Source organism: Ylistrum balloti, unplaced genomic scaffold (assembly GCF_031769215.1).
Source record: "Ylistrum balloti isolate Yb309-2 unplaced genomic scaffold, AGI_CSIRO_Ybal_v1 Utg370840, whole genome shotgun sequence".
NCBI classification, from domain to species: domain Eukaryota; kingdom Metazoa; phylum Mollusca; class Bivalvia; order Pectinida; family Pectinidae; genus Ylistrum; species Ylistrum balloti.
In genome coordinates, this window is record NW_026782484.1 from 2,070,199 (window position 1) to 2,095,022 (window position 24,824).

General features: G+C 32.7%; 2 protein-coding genes across 2 annotated transcripts in view; one reads left to right on the forward strand and one right to left on the reverse strand.

The window, feature by feature from the left end:
• LOC132558993 (protein phosphatase 1 regulatory subunit 14C-like) overlaps positions 1–5,680 on the reverse strand; it is a 40,348-nt gene extending 34,668 nt beyond the window's left edge. The window contains exon 1 of the mRNA XM_060223617.1: positions 5,474–5,680. Coding sequence (XP_060079600.1) covers positions 5,474–5,478 — 5 coding nt within the window. The 5' untranslated portion in view covers positions 5,479–5,680. The remainder of the gene's footprint in view (positions 1–5,473) is intronic.
• LOC132558990 (uncharacterized) lies at positions 230–24,814 on the forward strand. The gene is made up of 7 exons (XM_060223615.1): positions 230–682; positions 1,534–1,753; positions 11,752–11,871; positions 16,485–18,071; positions 19,499–19,561; positions 19,952–20,038; positions 20,343–24,814. Exons 1-7 carry the CDS (start codon positions 230–232, stop codon positions 20,774–20,776), a joined length of 2,964 nt encoding a protein of 987 aa, XP_060079598.1. The 3' UTR covers positions 20,777–24,814.
• Positions 24,815–24,824: the final 10 nt, after the last annotated feature.

Genomic DNA, 24,824 nt, shown 5'->3' on the forward strand with positions numbered 1-24,824 from the left:
ATATGATATATAAATACCAGTATACCTAACAATATATTACTAACTTGAAAAAGTTAAATTCAATCAAATTCAATGAAATTAAAATATTTCACATAGTGGTAGTACAGCGGTGCACTATGCAGTCGAATGCGTTTCGTTTTAAATACCATTCTGGAATTTATGCTACGGGCACCTGCGCAGGACAGGAAGTGTTATGGCCGAAAGCTGACGACAACAATATACGGACAAAATGAGAATTCTATTAATTTTCGCCATCCTAGTGCTTTCTGTACACAGTAAAGATGAAGAATTGCCGTCGCTCAAAGAACTTATCAATGATCCTGAATTGATGAAGATAATTAAGAGGCTGGGTTTAACAGAAGATGATTTGACTCGTCCGGATAAAAACTCGGCTGCTGCTGAAAAGCCAGAATCATCAGCATCGGATGAAAGGGGCGATGCAAATTTACCAAAGAAACCAAAACCAACATCTGCTCCCATGACGACGAACCCAGAGCACGTTACAGACACTGTTGGCAACTCGTGTTTTTATACATCTCATGAAGGAACAATTATTAGATCACAAGAGTCCATGAAGGCTGGGTCTCACTTTTTGAAATCCGACAGAGATACAACTCGACTCGGCTGTATCAGAAGTTGCTGTTACACACAGGGTTGTACATTGGCAGTATTCGAAGATAAGGTATACAAGAACCTACAAAAGTCACAGTTTCTTAACATCTCAGGTGTCCGACATGCTATCAATAAAAAGATCTGATATAATCCATGTGAAAATAGTTTGTATAAAATAATTGACTGAAAATGAAAACACCAGAAATGAAATGGATCAATGACAAAAAATCCAAACCATTTTTATTTAAGAAATACTGTTAAATTTGTTTACCACAAAGATGCAGGTGTCAGATGTAGAATCACAGATATATATCTTACAGCATTCACAAGAAATGACAGATACCATACATAGCTGATATAAACAAGGTAGGAACACAGGTATATATCTTAGAACTGCCACAAGAAAAGACAAGACATCATACATAGCTGATACACACAAAGAAGAAACATATATTTATTTAAAAGTGGTCACAAGAAAAGACAGACACCATACATAGCACATACACACAAGGTAGGAACACACAATATCACCAATACTGTCAGAATAAATGTATATCATGCCTCAACATCAGTATTATAGGAAGGTGACTTTTATCTTTTTTTTTTTTGAAAAAAGAATCGATGAAAGTAAAGTATTATTATTAATGCTGTTATCATTCAATGTCTATGGCAATCCCTTCTAGCTTGAGATGGCCTTGCTTTAAAGTTTCATTATAAATGTTCAGCTGCTTTTGACACATTTATTAAAATTTAAATGGTATGAACTTTAGATCACTTACTGTTAGATCAAAATGCATTTGAATAAGATATACTTACTGTTATGAATATCATTGCTGTTGCCTAAGCTTGTGATCATATCATGAAAGTTGGGTGATTTTTCCTTCATCATGATTTATAAATTTTTGTTTACAATCATAACAGGATAATCACACATGCTACCTGTTCAACTGTGGAGAGAACAACAAATGTGTCTATGCAAATCATGAAAACTATATGTCCATGACACTAAAGGACTCATCTGTGGTTCACGGGGGAAGTCTCGGACAAGACAATGAGGGAGACCTGAAAGGACTTGGGGAAGTTGAAAAGCCACAACCATCAGCCACACCTAAGCCTACACCAGTCCCGCAGAAAAGACCAGGTATGAATCAAATCCGTTTTTCATTTACCATGTAATGAAATGGGATTAGTGTTAAAGCAATTATGAAGCAGCTTTGAGATTTAACGATACAGATAAATTTTGTTTTCCTTTACTATGAAATAGAGATAGCATCTAGTGAGTCAATCATGAAAAATCAGGAAAGAGATAGGGCATTTGTCTTACTACTGGATAGAAATTCCAAATGTATGCCTCTTAATAAATGCATGTGGGGCATACAGGTCCAATACATTTTGCATTGGATTACTGGTCATCTTATTTTTCTAGAGAAATGATTCTTAAGGTTATTTTTTCATCAAGCACTAATCGCTACATAATTTTTTCAACATGCTTCTTGTTGATTATCAGGTTATTGTACCAGACACCGAAGCATGATTAAATTTCAGATCAAAATTGGTACACAAATTGATTTATCAGCTGAATAAGAGTTTTATTTAGGTCAACAATTATGATACTTAGTAGTTTGGAAATTGAAAAAAATTAATTTAATTAACACTTTCATCCAACTAGGTTGGAGATGATATAGATATAAATATTAGGGCTGTCACTGGCACAAAATTTTGGACCTGGGTACCCAAATTTTAATACCTGACCCATACACTGGTACCCAACTTTTATCTGACATAATGTTACCTTGTTGAAAAGGGCTTGTAACTTTGAGGAACAAATAAAAATAAACCATATACTTTGTATGAACACAAGGCTTCACTGATGGTACCATTGTATTCCTTTCTTTGCACTTATCAACTGATTTTTAATGTTAACGGTCTTGAGACAAATCATATCGGATCAAAAGTTGACAAAATATGCCAGTCAAGCTTATTGCAAATATGGCAGGATTGCGTTACTTGCAGAATTAAAGTGGGATTAAGACATAACCGTATTTAACAGAGTTATCGCCCTTGACAATGACATCGTAGGAATGACACCAGCAAAAGTTTCAACCAAGAATCAATACACACTAAGATAAATGAATAAGAACTTTGTTTAATTCAAAGAAGAAATTCAGGAATCCTCGCATGTTATCTGTGGCAACAGGGAAAAGTGCGAGTCTGCTGTATATACACATGTGTTCCCAAAGTGAAATGTGTCATGAGAAAACTGAAGTACAACAATGTTGTCAAAGTTTCATCCTAGGTGAATGAAAACAGTGAGATATGGTATTACCTTTAAAATCTGACATGTAACCATAGATGGAAGACAAAATGTCTTCTGTTTTGATGAGTACCCGGGTATGCATTTTTGAACCCAGTTATTTTTGAAACCTCATCCGTATATGCGTACTGGGGTACTCGTTGCAGCCCTAATCAATATAATATATAATACAGTAAAACAAGAATAAGTCAAAGTTGACAGGACCAAATGAAATATTCTACTTATCCAATGGTTCGACTTAGCCATGTTTTTATGAACGGAGATAATGTGCATCGAAGATTGACCCTATTTGTATCGGTTGTTTACCATATACGAGTCTCAAAGTATGGCGTGACAGTTATGAATAAGTAATCAAATAAAAAAACATTTTGTGATTTTATACACCTACAATATCATTTAAATAAACAGTCATATGTACAAATATAAATAAAAAATTGAAATGTGAAACACTCTTCATGGAATTAATCGCAGCACATGCATAACTTAGTGAAATCAACACCTAAAGTAACACTGATATTGTACTCACATTTACATCCTTAAGAGTAACAAGTCCCATCAACAATATTTAAAAATGAAACTCAATAAATACATACTCATGAACATTCTACATAGATATAACATTGATAGCACTGAGATGGGTTTCGAAAAGGGGAAGGCTGCAGCAACGTCACTGAAGCATGACTTTTATACATACAGCATCGTAAAAGTGTAACCGTAAAATAGTAAAAGATAAGATAAGAAACAAATTTTTCAATGACAAACTGGTATTTTTAATTAATCTGCATTGGCATGATAGTTTTTGCTTGTTTTTTCCTTTTGGTTTCCAGCAGTTATGTGCATAAAAAAGTAAACAAAACAGTAGATTGGCAGTTCACAGACAACAGTATATTTTTGTTTTAAGTTTGGTTGCCTAATTCTGTTTAAACTTTAACTTTCACCTGTGTACATGCACGGATTAATGTTTGTTAAAAAATTACAATAGGGCTGGTAAACACAGATTCGGCTGACTGTTCACACCCAGTCATGTAAACTGAAGTCAGAAAGTTCTTAACTGAGACAAAGTCACACATGAACATAGTATTTTGACTCAACAGTGTTTGATTTATCAGTGTTTAATGTACTAAGATAAAGAAGAGAAAAAATTGGGAACAAACAACATTTGACTTATTCGATGTATTCAAGTGTGTTTGACAGTTTCATTGATATTTGAAATTAGAACTTGTTCTGCTCTGAACACTTGATGAAATACTTTTTGGTACAATTTGTATACCTTTACACACTTATGTTACACTGTTTGAATTACTATTCATATTTATGTTACACATTTGTTATACATTTTGTATGAATGTATACACATTTGTTATACATTTTGTATGACAATATACACATTTGTCATACATTTTGTATGACATTATACACATTTGTTATACATTTTTTATATATTATACTTGTGTTATACATTTTGTATGACATTATACACATTTGTTATACATTTTGTATGACAGTATACACATTTGTTATACATTTTGTATGACAGTATACACATTTGTTATACATTTTGTATGACAGTATACACATTTGTTATACATTTTGTATGACAGTATACACATTTGTTATACATTTTGTATGACAATATACACATTTGTTATACATTTTGTATGACAATATACACATTTGTTATACATTTTGTATGATACATTTTGTATGACATACACATTTGTTATACATTTTTTATATATGTTATACATTTGTGTCATACATTTTGTATGACATTATATACATTTGTTATACATTTTGTATGATAATATACACATTTGTTATACATTTTGTATGACATTATACACATTTGTTATACATTTTGTATGACATTATACACATTTGTTATACATTTTGTATGACATTATACACATTTGTTATACATTTTGTATGACATTATACACATTTATTATACATTTTGTATGACATTATACACATTTGTTATACATTTTGTATGACATTGTACACATTTGTTATACATTTTGTATGACAATATACACATTTGTTATACATTTTGTATGACAGTATACACATTTGTTATACATTTTGTATGATATTATACACATTTGTTATACATTTTTTATATATAATACTTGTGTCATACATTTTGTATGACATTATACACATTTGTTATACATTTTGTATGATTATGCACTTCTGCTGTGCAGTCTGAGCTTTTAGAACAATTAATATTAAACAGGTATACAGAGTGATTTTCAGAAATTTGATTGAAGAAGAATAAAAAGGAATTTTCAGAGCCAAGAATATGTCTCTTAATTATCAGAACCATTATCAGCAGTAGTGTACATGTGCAATAAAATAATATCTTATGGGTGTGATTTTAAAAGGAAGTAAAGTGAAAGGAAATGTGACCCTGTTGTAGTAATGCCTGTCAGTCAAAGATTAGCTGCTCTGGTATTTTACATGTTAGATTTTACATTTTATATCAATCCATGTATATATTGTTCAGTCTTATAGTTATGGCTACAGTACAATACCTCATATGCTTACCTCATTTTGTAACGTCAATGCAGATTTTCCAAGGTAGAGTGTTGTTGTTGAAGACAATTTCTCCTTATATTGTATAAAGTGATTTATACCCTGAATCTTTCTATAATCGTACTGTCTGTTGTTATCAGGGATACCGTCACAATCTCAGGTAAAATCAGGATATTAGGGCTATTGTACACACTGAGGTCCTGTATGTAAACAAACCAGCAATCAAAATCCACATTCTTAAGTATGTAATATACTACTTGTGTCTGTAACAGAATTTTTTCTGTATTAGGTCAATATATGAAACCACGATGGACTGCTGTCAAATACATGGGATACTTTCTTCTCCTTCCTGTTTCCTATTTACGTCATCATATCAGGTCCAGACATTGGATACTTGAATAAGGATAATATAATGTGTATATACTCTATCAAGTGTGACATACAATATCTTTCCTAAACACCCCATCATATAAATGTACATTTTATTTATTTAGGGAATCTATGTTATGTGTAAGAACATACAGATAGACATCTTTTATCTTGTTAGACGTCATTTAACAGTTCATGGTTATATAATCTGTGTCAACTCCAAATTTCACAAAGTATTTATATTGTTGAAGTATTTAGTTTGCACAAGTGTATAATACATTATAACATCATATGTTTGTAAATGTACAGTGAGAAAAAGTGTTGATAATTTAACCAACAGCAACAGCAGATGGTAAGGGACCATTGTGTTGGTTGAAAGTTGTTTAGTAACTGTTGACTATCAAGTATTAATGGTGTTGATAAAATTTGGTAAGTTGATATCCATTTGACAATAAAGAATGCTGATAGGAAGTTAGGAAAATTGATGGTTACTTTAGTAATAGTGTTTTATAAAATTCTGTGGGATTTTAATCACTCCCTAGAATAGTACTGGAATTAACTAATTAATTGAAATAAGAATGATTTCGGAACATGATATAGAATCTGCTGAAGATATAAGTGGGGGTAATATCACTGAGCCTGTGCTTAACATCAATGTACATGGACTAAATATAAAAATAAAAGTTGCTGAAGATGTTTGGGGAAAAATGTTGGAAGGCAGTCTCCTAATAAAAGGGAAAACATTATGAATCCATTCAGAAACAAAATTAATTGTATACTACACCACTTGTGGTCCTCATCATTTCTGCATGTATGATGGAGTGGCACAGTTGTAACTCACTTATCCTCCATCTATAGCTAAATGACCAGAGTTTGATTCCCAAATTGGACATGAAAAGGTTTCGAATCAACCAACCAACCACTTGTGTTTTCTTGGGATTCAAGTGTTTCCCTACAGAAGGCCCCTCATAAGCTTAACTCAGGGTTATAGGTGCAGTATACTGTATACCTGCAAAAAGCCTGGGATGCTAGTTCCTAACCACTGTAAGGGGCTGGGCTTATGACAGGACAAGATACAGCATTTACCGACATTTCTCCTGACCATGATTGCATTTGTGTGTGCTTATTTCAAGTCATGGGCTACTTACTGGATGAAAATTGTGTGTTACACTCTTAGATTTTTAGCAAAGTTAGTCTTCCAAATAACAAGACAAACCACAAAAGTCTGGATAAACCCTAGATAATATTTGGACTAAATCAGCAAATCTTTCAAGAAATATCTCATCTTTAGAACAAGACTTACAGTGATTTTCAAGGCTCAAATATTTCAGCCCTCAAGACCCATGGTCATATTCTAGGACACGCTCAATTTTTTTGACTAATGGCCAGGAAGAATTCATCTTCATTTTAGAAATAGGTGTTCTGGACTTGGCTTAAACATGCTTCAGCTGTGACATGCAATTTCCTTTTTTAGAGTAGCTAGATATTTATATGATTGTGAAATGTGATATGATGTATATCAATATCATTATAAATATACTTACATACAAGCATTTTATTGGCTAGAGTTTATAAATTAAATTTGATATAAGGTCACAAAATCAATAATGAAAAAAACTGTAATCTTCGATTAAAAGTTTTCATCCTTGAAACCTGAGTGTACAGCAAACATCAATATATACCATATGGCTCCCAGAATAACACGAGTAGGTGAAACTGGTTCTGGAAACAGTTAGCATCTACACATGAGTAACATCTCACTGACAGTGTATAAATTGGAATTAATTTCAGGTTATGTTTTTCACTGATACCTACAGTGAAGACCTGTCTGCTCTATCTCTGTTTGTGATTAAAAAAAGAAATTTACTGCAGATTTTATTCTATAGTTATACTATTATGTCTGTTGGAAGTCTGTCAGGCGTATCTGTGTGTGATAAAGAAGCTATTACAAGTTATTAGGGATTGCACCAAAGTTTGGTTCCATATGTTGATTTCTTGTCAATTATTTATGCCTGTATAGTGGTTGGAATACTAATTGTTCAGCGCTAAAATGTATATATATTGTCAATGTACAATTTACTAGATCTCTTACTATGGATTTATCAGTTAATTTAATCGTGAATGTTAATACTTTATAAGTGTTTTTGTTACCTACATGGAATACAGCAGAGGTGAACAGTAAGATAAATGAATACATGTTTTAGATACTTTAAATTTTGTCATAGGATCAAGTATATGTTATAGGTAGAGACATTTCAGAATTATTTTTCAGTGTTCGTTTAGATAAATTGAATGGTCAGATGTTACAGTGGTTATGCACTCCAATTAGACCTAGAATTTTGGGTTCGGTGCCTGGAATTGACAAATGGATATATAAAAAATCTTGGGCCATCTACTGGAGGGATTTCCTCAATTACTCAGGTTTCCTCCCACAGTAAGACTATCACTTGCTCCCATGACAACAAGATTAATTAAAATAGCTGAAGTAACTTGTTTTGCAATTGTTGTTCACAATTAAAGAATTTAATCTTTCCCTTTAGCTCGTGTAACCATCAGGAATGCCATAGTTAACAATTTAAAAGAAACGTAACATATTTTGATAACTTCTCTCAGCATTTTAATATTGGTAGTAGTGTGTTTTAAAATAGCCTCATCTTCCTTGTTGTGGTTGTTTACCTTATTCAGAAAAGAAATGATTTAATGAGGAAGGTAATTTTTCAAAATATTGACTGATCAAATACAAAATTCCATTATGATCACATGATAAATCGTGTGATTTTATGTCTGATTTGCTTTTCTCCCAGTATACAAAGGACATTAAATCACTGTTACAGAAAATTTTGAGGCTGTGGCTTTATAGATATAGAAAAATGAAGTTCTGAAAGTTGTCACGTAGTTGGTGATTGTAGGTCAACCAGCATCCCACAATACCTCTACATGTATGACTATATACAGCCATTTAATTGTACATGCCAGATTTCTACAAATGTCTGATCAAGTGCAGCTGGTGTGCCCCTTGTACATTTTACTTAATTCCACTTTCTGAGTATTCCCTTCAGCTTGTATAACCACCAGGAATGCCATAGTTAACCTTGCATGCCACAAACTGCCTGTCTGATGCACTGAGTTGCCAGTATGATGTAGCAGACAGATATAATTGTCGTGTATACCAGCCTAATGATGGGTAAAGGACTGCCGCCCTGTGTTTCACCACTAATTACCACAATAAAACCCTGTTATATTTCTAAAGTAAATAATGGATGTCAGAATTATGACCAGTTTTACAATGTTAGAAGTTTGTAATGAAATTCTTCTTTATTGTTTTGTTATTTATTTGAGAAGTAATTGATGACTGTCATTGTCATCCATTCATTAAGTAGCTGTTAAAGATTAATTGTGATGTCAGAAACAGTCATTATATTGCAATTAATATGTTATATAACAATATCATGAGTTATATAACGTAGTGACTTGATCACTTATTTTCTATTGATGGTTGTCTGCAGCTAGTTATTAGGTAAATTTACATAATTACTTTGGTATTGGGAAGTCTACACTATTACAAAGTTACTGGGTGAGTTTTTATCATTACCTAGTTACTGGGTAAGTCAATATAATTACCTAGTTAGTGCGTAAGTCAATATCATTACTTAGTTATTGGGTAAGTCAACATTATTAACTAGCTACTGGGTAAGTCTATATCAATACCTAGTTATTGGGTAAGTCTACATCATTACCTAGTTACTGGGTAAGTCAACACTATTAACTAGCTACTGGGTAAGTCAACATTATTAACTAGCTACTGGGTAAGTCAATATAATTACCTAGTTACTGGGTAAGTCAACATTATTAACTAGCTACTGGGTAAGTCTATATCAATACCTAGTTATTGGGTAAGTCAATATCATTACTTAGTTACTGGGTAAGTCAATATCATTACTTAGTTACTGGGTAAGTCTATATCAATACCTAGTTATTGGGTAAGTCTACATCATTACCTAGTTATTGCGTAAGTCAACGTTATTAACTAGTTACTGGGTAAGTCAACATTATTAAGTAGTTATTGTTGCCTAGCTATTGGGTAAATCTGCATCATTAAGCTTTAGCTCAAGTCTACATCATTATTTAATTGTAGTTCTTAGGTAAGTTAAGTGTCAACATCATTATCAACTCATAGTTATTGGATTATAAAAGCAAGCATGACTAGACACAGTCCAATTTTATAGAAAATGTTCAACAGTGGTAGATTGTCCAATGCAAACAGAATTTATGTTACTAAGTCTGTGTGACGTACATGTTGTTACCATATTTTTCAAAATCATAAAAACATTAAAACAGAGTGTTTAACATGATGAAAATATACTGGGTTATAAAGTGAGTCATATCAATTTTTTATTATCAACACAATACCATGGTTACTCTGTATATCAAAATTGGGTAAATTCCACTGATGTCTGAGAGTATCTTATTGTTTCTGTTTATTCTGTGGTAAAACTAGGAGTTGAACACATTACCTGTGATTCAAAGGGAGGTATTGGACTTCATACAGGACAATCATATAGTATTTGTTTGTAATGTTACCAGGTACTACAATGTATTAAGCAATAATACATGTCTGTATTTATTTTATGACTGTGAAGGCATGGACTTATTGTAGAATAGATATGGTAACCTAGAAAGTTGACTTGACTGATGATGTACTAAAGCTAGGTATTTAATTTATGATGGAGCACTGTTATTGGAATTTGAAATTCTTCTAAATCCTGTCATATACTTGGTATCAATAAGGTAACAATAATGCAGTTTCATTGTGTGCAACAGGACCAGTCTTCATTCAAGCAAAAGGTTTTCACAGATTTTCCTCCGGCCAGTATGCTGTTATAGTAGATAGATGACAAGGGATAGTTGTTCAATTATTTATCAAGTGTATGTGAATAATTTATCACAGACCTGTATATATCTGTTTTAACTCTTTCTGTGGCTTGTGATTTAAATTCTGTTCAGCGATGGTGTTTCTGAAATATTTCAACTATCTTACAATAGACGATGAGCTTTCAAATGGTAAAACATCACAGGTGAGAGTAAGATATACTCATCTTTAATGACTTCAATATTGAATCATTTGTAAGTGCAGTGAAATTATTCAGGGACAATAAATCCTCAACTGTTTTATCTGGTGGTAATGCAAGTTATACAACACTGCAGTGTATGGACTATTGACAGCAGGCATGTTTAATTTCAGTCCCACTTATCTACATGTAGTCAAATAGTAAAAGGACATGTTATGTAATAATGATACAATGCTGATTGGTTGGAATAAGCGACATAACATGTTCTGCTGGTTGTACATATTCAAATTGATTGTAATGTAATTTTTGTTCACCAACAAGAAGCTCTTGCAACGACAGCTTTCCATTGTCACAGGTTATTTAGTAAAGGAGTTAAAAACTCATTTTAGAACCTTAAATACCAAATTCTCTATATTTGCCATTTGTTAATTTTGGTCCCGGCTTTATTTGTCTTATTTAAAAGGGTGATTAGCCAAATTTGCTAATTTTAAATGAAACTAATAAAAAAATGAAAATCTTAAGATGTTGTTAAAATAATGACATGGAAACAAAACGGATGCAGATTATATTACATTAATGACTAAAATTTGTTCTAAATAACAGGAACAGACTAGAGAGTCCAGTACAAATGTATGATGATGTTACAATGTGAAATTACTTTGGATTAGGAAGAAGCTGATTGGTGATGATCTTCAAATTCCTGGGTCATGAAATTTTCGTATATAATAGGCTATAGTGGCAAGGACTCTTGTCTCTAGTAGGGCTGTAAGTTGCCTTGAATTATAGAAAGAATCGACAATCAACCAAAATATTTTATAAAGCAAAAACTCTTACATGTATTGTTGTTTACAGTGCCCCTTTTTGGAGAATGTGACCTTGCTCAGGGAGACAAGTGTGTGGACTTCAATTCAGAATGTAAACAGGGGATCTGTCAATGTATTGGTGGTTTTAAAGCTGAACAAGGTGTTTGCTGTAAGTATTTACAATATGAGCATTCTGAACAGATCATGTTACAGTCCAATGTTCTGTTCTGTGTGACAGCAATGTAAATGCCACTTATGTCTGATTTTACTAGGGCAGGGAAAAATAAGCCCAGGTGTTTATTACAGCAGTGTTAATAGACAATCAAATGATTAATTTCCTTTCTTCGTGAATGATTGGAAAATGGACAACAGAAATTTGCAATCCATACATATATTAACATGCAGTTTGTCACATTTTATTGGTGCAATACATGTGTCATGTTTATTGAACTTATGTCATGGAATGGCAACATCAGATTAACATTTCAGAAAAATAATTAGTAAGTGTGAAGTCACATCAGTGTTACATAATTAATACATATCTCAATGTTATCAATGGCTTACCATGAAGTGAACAGTCCTATAAGGAGGCCGTATGGGAGATAAGTATCTCCTTAAGAAGTAAAGAGATTATGCGGAAGTTATTAAGCATGCCATATGCCTAGTATACTCTAAATTTTGCAAGGACTTCAAGAGCTTGTCCCTATCCTGAAAGTGCTGCTATATGAACCCAAAATAAGATTTCTACCATGAATAGGGTTACAGCTGTGGTGTTTGACTGTGAGGGTTTCTAGCACATATAAGTAGAACCAAAAGGCAATATATATGCTGACAACACACAATATTTTGTCACATTTCTTTATAAGGTAATTCTTTGGTAACAGACTCGACTAATTAAACATTGATTAATTGTGTGTTGAGCTATAAAAATCTAAGGTGAGAAATATATCTTACTGAAACAAATCAAGCAAAAACATTGACATTTCTATCAATGAAAAATAAAAATGTCAATGTTTTTGCTTGATTTACTCTGTATTTTCATATGAAAATGGCAGATATTTAAAATTAAATTGAAAAAAAAAATTACGCTTGTAGTTGTAAATTGTACCAAATCTGAAACAATATTTCATATTAATAAGGTTATATAAGGGTTAAGTAAAATATTGAAATTTCCTTATTTGAAAAAAAAATTAGTGAAAAAAAGAAGAAGAAAATAATGGTCCAAGAATTTGAATTAGCAGAAGCCTGTGGAAGAAATATACCAGGTACTACTAGTTTTGCTGGACAATTTTTAGGAATGGTCAGGGGTTAATGGAGGAAATGTACGCTGATATTACTACCTTCACCTAACAGTCATTTCCCCTTTATAATCATTCTGTCTCAACATTTAATTCAAAAGAACATACCAGAAATGTGTTTCTGTGTGGTACATATTTAGAATTGGTATTTGTTACTGTAAAAAAAACATAATCCATAAAACATTTGTTAAGGACATAACTGTTAGTGTTAGAGGACTTGTATGGCTTTGTGTCCTTTACAAAGACTAAATAGTTACAGAATAGCTCAAACAGAATTGTGTCTATATACATAGCAAACAAATTCTGAGAATGTTAAGCTAGGAATAGAATTATTTCATAAATTATTTGTGCCTTTTTGTGTATAGACTTTTGAATACCACTGTCCTAGTGAGACTGAAGAGAAAATTTGTGCCAAATATGTCTGTTGTATATAGTGTACAATTATATAAAATATCGCCCAAGTATGATAAGTATCCTTAAGTATGGTTAATATCACTGTCCATTTCAGCTAAAACAAAGGTCAGATGTATCTCAAGCTCTGTAGGAATATTTTAGCTGTTTTTTTTTTTATACATGTAATAAATATTATGGTTTTAATGTGGTAAATACCAAGTGTTGTAAATATCAATGTCCTTGTCAAAACAAAGGTTAGATGTGTTTCAATACCAATATCTCTGCTACACGTAATAAGTACATGATAGATAACTTACAAGTCATGCTGTGTATTTACTTATTTACGTATTTATTTATCATTGTTTTGAATTTGTAAAATTCTTTTAATTTTGACATTTTAATCTGTGTATACTATAATTTGCTTTACCTACTTACTACTATTAAAACAACAGGACATTTGTCTGTTGTATAAATCCCTCTAAGTGTAATAATTCATGACTGCAGAAGGGTATATAGGTTGTTACAATGAATTTCCTGGACCTGAGGACTAGTAATGGAGTATTAAAGTTCAAATATCACGTATTAGTTAGTATACACTGTAGTCAGGTTTAAAACATTAACAATCTATGGAAACATATCAATGCTAGTTATCCTGTCCTTTGAGAGCTTGTATGTAGATGTTTTAATGTTTACTGTCCTCCATTGATTTTCCTTGTAGACTTTATCATTGTCATGTCCTTAAGTTAGACTGCTAATACAAATCAAATAGCTGCAGACTTGATATAGTTGACTCCAGATTCCTGATATTCCTATATATAGATTTGCAGATAGTCATTGGTAGAAAATTGTTTTTGAGTCCATGGGAATGTTTGTCTGTGTATGATGGGATGTTTGTATTGTAATAGGGTATTGTCTGGTTGCTGGGGAATAACAATATATTATAACATCTTTTGTATCACTTCTATATTCATTGATACTTGAAATCATTTATTTTTGGCAGGTGGTGTAATCTATGTACTAAAATAGTATCTGGTGCTTGTCTTTTCTAGCAATAGGAAATTGTCTTTTTATTTAGCGTAAATTTAATTTGAAGATCGACAGAGGGAAAAAATAACCCCACAAAATTTTGATTTTTAGGTCATCTGACCAGAAGGGTTAAGATGACCTATTGCTATTATGCATCATCCGTCGTTGTGGGCCGTCTGCCGTTTGTAAACTTTTCATTTAAAAGACTACTTCTGCTTAATGCCTAAGCGGATTTCACCAAAATTTGGTTTGAAATATCATTAGGAGTAGGGAATTATTTCTTAAATTCAGAAAGTTGATTTGATGCCTAGGAATTTAGGGACAGGGCCCAAATGGGGAAAGTTTGAGTAGGGACCCAAAGGGAATGTTCGTCAATAACTTTGCTTCAAAACACTGCTCTTCCTTAATGCTTGAATGAATTTAAACCAACAAATGTGGTCTGAAATATCTACTAGGGATGAGGCTCCAAAAGAGGAAGGTAGACAATATTTTGCCCCAATAAGCTACTCTTTCTTAATGCCTGGGTAGATTTCAATCAAATTTAGCTCGAAGCATTATTAGGGAGTGTTGATTATATCAAAAGTGCATAAATTAAATTGATCCTGAGATTGTACTGACCAAATCTTATGTTTTTGTTTGGTCCAAAATTCAACAAATTTCATCTTGAACAAATAGCTGAACTACTTCTGCAGTTTCATTCACACTTTTGGAGTTTGATTTGTTAAGGAAAGGAAAAAGTTGATATATTGTAATTTTTCAGTCTGATCAAAATTCAACCACAGTAGCCATTTTATGTAACATGATGGCATAACTGTTTTTCATGCACAGAACCTGTCATTTCTGAGTTTCTGATACTTTTAAGGAATGTTAAAAATTTGAATTCGTCAGGTTTGTCAGACCACCATCCATTCGTTGATTGTCAGATGACTGTTAAGGGCCATGGCCCTCTTGTTATTAAAGTTCAATTTAATTTGAAAATGGACAGAGAGAAACAATAACACCACAAAGTTTTGATAAAGGTGAAGCCAATGAAGGAGTATCTTGTCAAATTATGATATGGAGAGTGAAATGAAAGCTTAAGTACTGTTTCTCTATTGATCTACTTCAGCTTTTTTGAGAACCTGAGGTAGAAATAATTATTTAGGTTGTCTTCTATTCAAACCTTCATGATAAAATGGTTTAGTTGAGAATCTGTTTACCATTTGATAGGTCTTAACATAAATGGATTTTTTTATGTGGATTTTATCAAAATATATGTTTGGTCCATGAAAAGTGGTTTAGGTGTAGCTGGTGTTATGTATGGCTTGTCTAGTTTCCAGCTGAAGTTAGTCACTGGGTAAGATCCAAGTTTTTGTGGGAGATTGGTTTGAACATCTTCTGGTCAGTTGGGAATTAATACCGTAAATGTCTGGCATTCCATTTGAATTCAGCATGATCTGTATTATATTATATGCCCATGTGTGTCGACACTTCAGAGGTCCTAAGAGGCAACTGTCATTTATTGATTTATGTCATTACTCATTTTCATTTGAACATTAACTGACAGGAGTATATAGTGTTGTCATTTGTGTCATTTGATAAAAAATATTGATTTAACATTTAAAGTCTCCCTGCAATGATCTGCTGTTGAAAGCTGAATTTATCATGTTTTTGCCATGAACGCTCTATCTCTGTATTGCTTATCATATTCAATTTCCAGTCCATGTAAAATTTTAGGTATTTTCTCAAAGTTATTTTATCATTTGTTTGCACTCTTACTTTGTGTATCATAAGCTGGACTGTAAGCTGTACAGCATGTGTAAATGTTTCTTTGCTCACTACTGACAATCGGTTACATAATACTTTGGCCCTGAGAAATCAATAAACAATGAAGCCGGGAGGTAAATCAATAATAAAAGGAAATGAAGCATGATATGTTTTCTCTGGTATTAACAAATATCTCCATAATAGAATTCATCATTTTTACATAATCATTAGCTACTTTTGCTGCACCAAGGGAGACATTTTATCCAAGCATGTATCTATGTGATATGTTTATGATGAGAATGTGTTGGTTGTTATTTAGATTCAGTTCCAGTTCAGTCAGCAGCTGTCACTGATCCTAGGAATCATTTACCAGATCACCAGCCTCAACAGCCAGCCAACCCAGCTCTTCCACCAACTAACTTCCAAAACAAGCTTTACCAAGGTCAGGGACCACAAGGTCATCAGGTACAAGGTCAAGGTTATCAAGCCAAGCAGCAAGTACAAAGTAAAATTGCACAGGGTCAACCCATGCAAGGACAAGGTTTACAAAATCCCATGGGAAAGCAGCAGGTGTCTTCTGGATTTATTGGATCACCTTATCAACAGGGAAATACTGCAGTATTCAATAACCTACCAATTCAGCAGCAGACTGTGCAAAACCCTGTGTACAATACTGCAATACAGGCAAACACAGGCTTCCTTCCTAAACAGCAAGTTCTTCCCCAAAATGCACCAATTATGAACCAACAGGGATCATACTGGGGGCCCCAACCAGGCAGTCTTGTTGGACCTCAGCCAGGATCAGGATTCTATGATCCCTCTGGTTATCCGAGAATACCAGGAGATTTAGGTAACAGACCTTCCTACTCTGATGACCTTGGTGGTGCACAGAGTTTGCCAGTCAGACCTATTCAAGGGATAGACAACCCACAGAGGGTGCTTAATCCTCACAGGCAGTATGTGCTACGGGATCCAACTGGTGGGGATAGAAATTATCAAAATGATAGGCACTACATAGCAGAGGCAGGCCCTGATAATCAGTTTGGGTTGATGGATAGACAAAGTTCTTACAGAAACCACCCCTACAACTCATTTTCTGATGAACGATATGATCAGTATGGAGGGGATGTCTTACCAGATAATAGGTTTAATGATGACCAATACTACAAGGACCGAAATTATCAGCAAAATGTTGGAAGTCATCACAAAGTTTTCAGTAATAAAGAAAATAAAGATGTACAGCAGAAGTCCACAAAGCCTACAACTACCACCACTACAACGACTACTACTGCAACTACAACCACCACCACACCCTCAACAACCACCACCACAACTGCCAAACCCACCACCACACACAAACAGACAACCACAACCACCACCACCACCCCAGCTCCACAGAATATCCCAAACACAGACCAACAGTTTCAACAGTGGGGTGAGCACATGACTGGCTCCAACAGGGATAGTGATTATACAGACCACCAGATTGATAATCATGACAGAGGAAACAAAATGTTGCAAGATAATACAGACATGAAGTCACCAAGTCAAAGGGGCAAGGGCAGGGTCCAGTCAAATATATCTGGTAAAAAGTTTAGACCGAGTGGTCCCATTAATAATGGTCCCATACAAGGGGAGGCAACCCAATCACGTTCTAAGATCAATAGTCCAGTAATGCGACCACAACAGCCCGGCAGACCTAACCGAATACACCCAAACCAGAGGAAGCAATTTCGACCCATAGGTTATAGTCAAGATGGCTATCCATACTACAACACAGACTACCGGGGACAACACTTCCAGAACTACAACTGGGACCCTCAGTATGGTGGTGACTATCTGACATATGATACCAACAGTTACGGGGATGAACCACCTGCCTATGATTACGATATGTTCCATAAAGGTACCCAGTTTGTCGTGACTGGCGTGTGATATTGTGAAACCATAATTTCTGTATTGTAGTCTCCTATTTTGTAGTGGTTATTATGATGATTTGTGTTTAAGTTGTACTTCACTTTTTGTGTTTCAGTAGTTCACTAAATATGTTGATGTTGTGTTAATTACTGTTTATTTTATTGACACTACTGCTTTCTCTGTCTCCCATTATATCATTTATCTGTCTTCGACTCTTCCTTTGCCTTTTCTTTCTGTCTCCTGCCTTTCTGTATGTTTCTACTTCTATTTTATCAAACTTTTTCGTCTTTACATTCTGTCTTTCTTTTTTTTCCCTTTATATCCTCCCACTTTATTCTTTACCTTTTCTTCCTCTTTTCTACCTCTTCTTTTCATTTTTCTTCTATTTGAAATATCTCCCATCTTCCTTTCTTGACTCTACCTTTTCTTCCGTTTCCTTCCTTTACTAAATACCTCCTCTGACCAATTTCTACCTTTTTTAATATTTCATCTGTCTTGATACTTTTCTTGTTACCTTCTCTCCTCTCTTTTTCGTCTTTTCCCCATATATCTCCTTCCACTGACATCTTTACCTTGCCTTTTAAGTTGTCTCCTCTTTGGTACACTCCCCTCACTCTTTCTTTGGTCTCTCCTTCTTCAGCACCACTTTGTCACACTGCTATATTTATCTTTAAAAATAAGTATCACTTTTTTGAATAAGTATACAACCTGTATTAATGATTTATGTTTACATTTATAGCTGTATGTATTGAGCTTGTGTTCTTCTTGGTCCTATTAGTGTGCATTTATATATTTACGCATGAATGTGTTGTTTAAGAATTTAGTTTTCATCAAATAAAATTATTTTTCAATTTGAAAAGGGTATGAAAATACCTTTGATTTTGCTCGATATATGGTGTTTACATACGTAATTATTTAAAATCACCCTCCTCCATCTGTAGAATACCCATTTGTTATGTTGTTGAAGTAGTGAAACAAGTATCTGTTGTGTGTATCGTACATATTGTTATACTGGGCAAAACTTGCAATTTTTGACATGTTTACTCAATGTTCTTTACCTGTATTGTGGATTTATTTACATACATTGTATTCACAATTTATAATCTTAACTAATACTGGAGATAGGTGAAATATTTCTGTTTATGTGTAATAGGATTTGATTATCTAAATTGTGTGATTGTTAAATTGAAAGTGAATGGAATACAGAGGCAGTTTGTTCATCATGCCATGACATTGATATTGATGTTTAATGGTTATGGGAGATACTTGGTAGTATTGGTTGTTTAAACTTGACTTGAGGGAAAGATTTTTTTCAAGAGTTTGATGGTCATAGAGATAACAGATATTCGGTATTTTGGTTTCTTTTGCAGTATCTAATACATATTAGTGAGCACTTCTGTTGTTGTGTTTTTGTAGATTTCCACAGAAAGGAAAGTCCAGAAACAGCACCACCTATCAATCAGGCACCAGTCCAGGAAGGTAAAATACCCAACCACTGCTTGCATTACAGTAGCATGATACAAAAGGATTGTCCAAGTTACCAGTAGTATTACATGATCTGCTAAAATAAATAAAAGATATATGAAATGAGAAAGTTTCATACCAATTAACAAAGAGTAAAAAAACTTAACATGTATCGAATCAAAGAGAAGTACAACTCAATAAATTCAATTTTTTAAGGACTTTTCCCAATGTGGGTCTTCATTAAAAAAATCTTTATGTTATGTTGGTGAGTTCAAATTCTGAAAATAATGTTTTAAAAAAATTTTATTGAGTTATGCCCATATGGTGATGATGTGATATGTAGAGACCCTTTTCAGCAAGGAGACCGAAATTACGAGAGGCTTTTGAACAAAATTTTGTTTTCAGTTTCAAAAGAGCCAGTGCAAATAAAGACAGAGAAAGTTACTCCAACAACCTACCCCAAAGCCACACAACAGCCTATTATGGAGAAAGGTACACTTTCAGGATTATGTAGAATTTTAAGTAATGGAAGGGAGATAACTCAATCTAGTTTCAATAGCATTAAGAGGGTATGGCACAAATTCTATTTATATGTTTTTATGTGTTGACGAAAAGTATTTAAATACTGATAGCAATATGGAATTGAAATGATTTCAGTATCTTTATTGATCTGTTTCAATACAGATTGAGGCTCCGTTATATATTTATCTAGTCTACGTAATTAGATATATGAATCATATGTAGATTAATTACATTTCTTATTTTGTTATATCCTGTATTTTTTTACTTGCCACAGTTGACAAAGTTGATAAAAAGCCTTTGACACATGACGAGTCTAAAATAGAAAAGATACAACCCAAATTGGAAGAGAATAAAACAAAGACGGAATCAAAGACTGCTCAAAAGCCAACAGACAAGGAGGAACCAGTGACATCAAATAGCTCGAAATCTTCAGGCGACAGTGTGGTAACAGAAAAAGCCACTGCAAAACCCACTAAAGAGGAACGGGTAGAAGTGCAATTTGGGGAGGAAGATGGACTAGTGATTGTAGAGGCACCAACAGATAACAACCAGGGTCCGATTGTGGCACTGGCCCTAGGTCTAGGGGTCACCATGATGTTACTCATATATGTTGGGTGCAGGTTAAGAAATGTTAAAAGGAGGATAAGGAAAGGAAGAGCTCTACATTCCAATGAGGCAGATTATTTGATCAATGGAATGTATCTTTAATACATTAATGTGTATTGATTTTTTCCTCTTATGAAACATCCAAGAAAAATGAAAGTTAAAAAAAAAAAAATGAAAACTTTCATAAAAATCACGGCAATATTAAAACATGCAAATATTTCTTCAAATGTTGTCAAATTGCTTAAATTTGTAGAATAAAGAGTTATTACAAATTAGATGATTATGTTTTGGCCCCAGTGCAATGTGTTCATTGTAAAGAAATATTCATAATCTGGCAGATACAGTTAAGTTGTGAAAAAAAATCTTTTATTGTTTGTTTTTATGTTGTGGTTTTTTGCACGTAAGAATATTATCATGATCAGAAAATGATTAAAGTTTTAGTTGAGGAAAAAAATTGCATTTGAGGAGAAATTGTAAACTAGGATATATATTAGGGAGATGGTGTCTACATAATGAGATATGTAATCAAATCATGTTTATTGAAAAACGTAGAATATATTGATATTTAAGTTTTAGCAAATCACAAAAAAAAATCTTTTTTCGATAATCATTTCTTTCTTGTAAAGTTTATGTAAATTGTTGCATAATTATCAGGTATATGGTAAAATCATAAAGCAAGTTAAAAGGTCATTTATTGTGAAATGCTTCTCATAACAGCAACATTGCCAAAACTGTAAATGCCTCTGTTTACACTGTGATAATAATATGCTGTTTTACTGTAAATAATATATATATATATTTTGGTTAGGGTCTGAATGCTACAAGATTATTTTACAATACCTAGTACAGTACAATTTAAGTCAGCATTCCATATTTCCTTTTTATCTAAAAATCCTTAAAAACACACAACCTTGTACATAAATACTGTTTTGGTATTAAGTATGTGAATTGTATGATTATTTCTTTTTTTTAATAATTGTAATCGATTTTCTGATTTCCATTTACCTTACAAATTTAGAAATTATGTTCTTAAATTTTGTCCTGGTGTTTTCTGAACAAGATAAGAAATACTGATATTCTTTGTATGTAAGTGATATTAAGTTTTTGCTTGTAACTTTATTTTCAAAATCATATCCTTAAAATAATGGAGGGGAAAGATCTAGGAGTACATATATTATAGTACAATTTAGTATTTTGTAAATCATAATTGTCTGTCAAAGCCTCGCATCTTTAAGTTTTATCTTTCATTTACATGTATGTTGTAAAGATTTTTATTCATACCAAGGTAACCAACTCTGTTTAAAAAAGTAGCATTTTTATACAGCATGTACCAATAAAAGTTACAATTAATGCAAGCATGAAAATGGTAATTAAAACATTTATCTTTACAAAGGTACAAGCTATGTGTGCAGTAGATCAAGAACTCTATGACTTGAGTTTTTTCTCAGTAAGCCTTAGATTTATCTATTTTCTTCTTCATATGAGAATCCATATAAGATACTGTGTGTACATGATTTCAACACTTTTTAGAATCCACCTATCATGTACAGATGGCTATGATACTGCGGCCAGGTACATTTAATAGTTCACTATTGTAACATGTTGATAGCCTCAGTGTTATACTTAAACATAAATGTACTGACTAGATTTCTTGCAATAGATGATATTTTCACATAATTTGACACACTTATATGCAAACATTGTTTTGACTTTCCTGTTTTCGCTTTGTCTGTGAAATCCATGACTTAATAATTCTAAGTTAATCAGAAATCCCATTAATGATCGTCCTCACGCTGACACAAATATTAGTAGTGTTTTTCTCTTGAATGATCTAACAAAGCTTCCCTGTGATAAACGTTACCCTGATCATATAGGGATTTTAAAAATCTCTTTCTTACATTTGTGTGAAATGAAACCCCGTTTTTGTCGGTAACGTAATCTGATGGGACATATTTAGGTACAGATATTATGGTGTTCTAAAATGACTTTTTTTTTTAAGAATTCATCTCAATTTGTATCTGCAAAATCAATTTGAATATTTATGATTGTTGATATTGTTTATTAATTTTATATATAGTTTATTGTTTATTATGTTGTGATGTTGTGTGTACTTTGAAAATTGCAGCTTTTGTAATTTTCTTTCTGCTAGGTTGTGTTGTTCATTAGCATCACAAGCTTGTTATTCATTAGATACTGATAAACTGTGCTACAGTACAAGTTTGAAAATCTAACACCTTAATTTGAAAAGAATGTCACCATTGTTAGCATAAAGAATGTGACTGAAATCTTTTATGTGATGTTGTTATGACTAAAATGTTAAATTCATCAGACAAATGACCAATGTGAATAGAATAGAGGTTTTTAAGACCCAACCAGTAGAAGATTTGAGTGTTATGTTTCAATGACTACACGGTCACCTTCATGACAATTGAACAGTGTTTAGTGTTCTAGTGCTGACATTTGTAGTGTACAAGATGGTAAGGAATCAACCAAGTTTTTCAGCTGTGCTATAATCTTAAGTACACTATTAGTGAAACAAAATGGTAAACAGTTAATAGAAGAAAAAAAACAGTTCAAAAGGTTGTAACATATTTTCTGAAATGATCAGTGTGAAGCGTACTGGTACTGATGTTTATAGTTTTAGAGATTTGGATGAAATCACTAGACTTTTAGGCTCTACAATATAAAATGGAGATACAAGAATGTCTATTCAGTACATACTTTAAAACTTGGAGCAAAATGTTTCACAACATCTAGACACAAAAGTTCTCAGAAAATCTATGCTTCTGTACATGGATATAGAGTTGTATAAGTTTAGTGTCATAGTTTATAGCCCAGTTCATGTAAAAAGTGTAAAACTCGCCATAATCATATAATTGGTCCTTAAACTGTTTAATGTGTAGGATTAAATATGATATTTATTAAGTTGAAAGATGAAGAACCACTGGATCTGCTTTATTTTCCATTTTGCTACATTCCAATGAATTGGTTCAAGGTGATGATTTGACATTTTTCATTCTATTTTTACTTATACAAGATGCATTGATAACTCATGAAAGAGAATATTTCACTAATATCAAATTTCAGTCGTGATACAGCTACACATCATTTACATTGTCAAGAGATAGTGATGGCCTGATATGATTTTTACTCATATTTAGGCATGGAAGCACGTCTCTGTCTTAATACTATGTATATAATTCTTCAGCTTAATTTGCCAGCATGTACCAAAGGAAAGAGATCATTAGGATTATTGTTATACATTTTGGTACAGTAATCTCAAAGTATAAGGCATACGAAGTCAACAATTTCAGAAAACTTACACAATTTGTAAGGTCCTAGATCAGCTATAATAGATGTTAATGTTGTCATATGGTGATAAAATTCAGGTGGAAATGTTAAATTGTACTACTAAAGGAAACTATCAACAAACAATTTTGAAACTTCATATAGTATACTGAAAATGAGGCCTTTAGTTCATGGGCAATTTTAAATTTTGAATAATGGCTCCTAATTCAGGTGTTAAATTAAAACAGGAGAGTTATTTTTGTAATCAAATTGCTCTGATCAGAAATTTTTAATATTTAGAAATATTTGCTTATACATGTGCATGTATTTAAATGTGTGACTGGGTCAAGATTGAGAAGGTTCTTATTAAGAGGTCAGAGAGTCTGGATTCCTTAGCAATAGTAATGTTAATTTGTGTAAATGCACATCATCTGTCCTATTGGAATTTTTTGTCTCTAATGCTGTAAATTCATTAATTTTTGTGAAGGATTTATTTTCATTGATTCTGTGTGTACTCTTAATCCACAAATTCATACACGTCAACAAACTGTTGAACGAAGTATAAGTAGATATATTGAGCTATATATATCTGTGAAATCAATTAACCACCAAAGATTGATTTAACAAAAAAAAAAAAAAAAAAAATAGAAAAAAAGATTTAGCCTCACAGAAATATGTTATCTTACAGTAGTACTTATTTGATATCCCAATGACATTTTGTACTTTTTCTATCTGTAATCATGTGACATTTTACAGTTCAGTACACCCACCAATCTTTCTTTGTCTTAGTTGTCAGGTTCAAGTTTACATTCTTAATTTCTTGTGCAATTGAAAATATTCAGACTTTTGTAATAAAACTAAT

Coding starts and splice junctions, on each gene's coding strand:
- LOC132558990 (XM_060223615.1), top strand. CDS start 230: ATGAGAATTCTATTAATTTTCGCCATCCTAGTGCTTTCTGTACACAGT. Junction 18,072..19,498: donor TTACGATATGTTCCATAAAG/GTACCCAGTTTG, acceptor GTGTTTTTGTAG/ATTTCCACAGAAAGGAAAGT. Junction 19,562..19,951: donor TCAGGCACCAGTCCAGGAAG/GTAAAATACCCA, acceptor TTTTGTTTTCAG/TTTCAAAAGAGCCAGTGCAA.